At 31.9% G+C, this 429-nt stretch overlaps 1 protein-coding gene across 1 annotated transcript in view; it reads left to right on the top strand.

Annotated features, from left to right (window-relative positions):
• LOC128250417 (intermediate filament protein ifa-2-like) overlaps window positions 1-429 on the top strand; it is a 4,657-nt gene extending 4,228 nt beyond the window's left edge. Inside the window, exon 2 of the mRNA XM_052975299.1 lies at window positions 234-429. Within this exon, the coding sequence (XP_052831259.1) occupies window positions 234-429 (196 nt within the window). The remainder of the gene's footprint in view (window positions 1-233) is intronic.

Raw genomic sequence — 429 nt, 5'->3', positions numbered from 1 at the left:
TTATTATTATTATTATTATTATTATTATTATTATTATTATTATTGAGTGAGAGAGCAGTGCATGCCATCAAAGTGACACTGAGGTAAAATATACGAAGCCCAATATACCCATCATGACTACCCATCTAATAAGGGTACACCAGGTACATGCATCACAACCATGTTATTATTATTATTATTATTATTATTATTATTATTATTATTATTATTATTATTATTATTTTGTTTAACAGGACGAATCATCTGCAGGACAGAAATGATAAAATGGGGCACGCTGTTAACGGGTTGCATGATGACGTTTCCCGACAAATTTCAGACACCGAAACATTCAGAAAGAGAGCAAATTACCTCGAAAAACAACTTGCTCGCTCGAAAGAGAAATATGTCCAGCTAGCGAATGAAATTAAACCACTTACATCGGTAAATTGA

Source organism: Octopus bimaculoides, chromosome 21 (genome assembly GCF_001194135.2).
Source record: "Octopus bimaculoides isolate UCB-OBI-ISO-001 chromosome 21, ASM119413v2, whole genome shotgun sequence".
In the NCBI taxonomy this organism is placed as follows: domain Eukaryota; kingdom Metazoa; phylum Mollusca; class Cephalopoda; order Octopoda; family Octopodidae; genus Octopus; species Octopus bimaculoides.
This window is presented reverse-complemented; position numbering and strand designations above follow the sequence as displayed.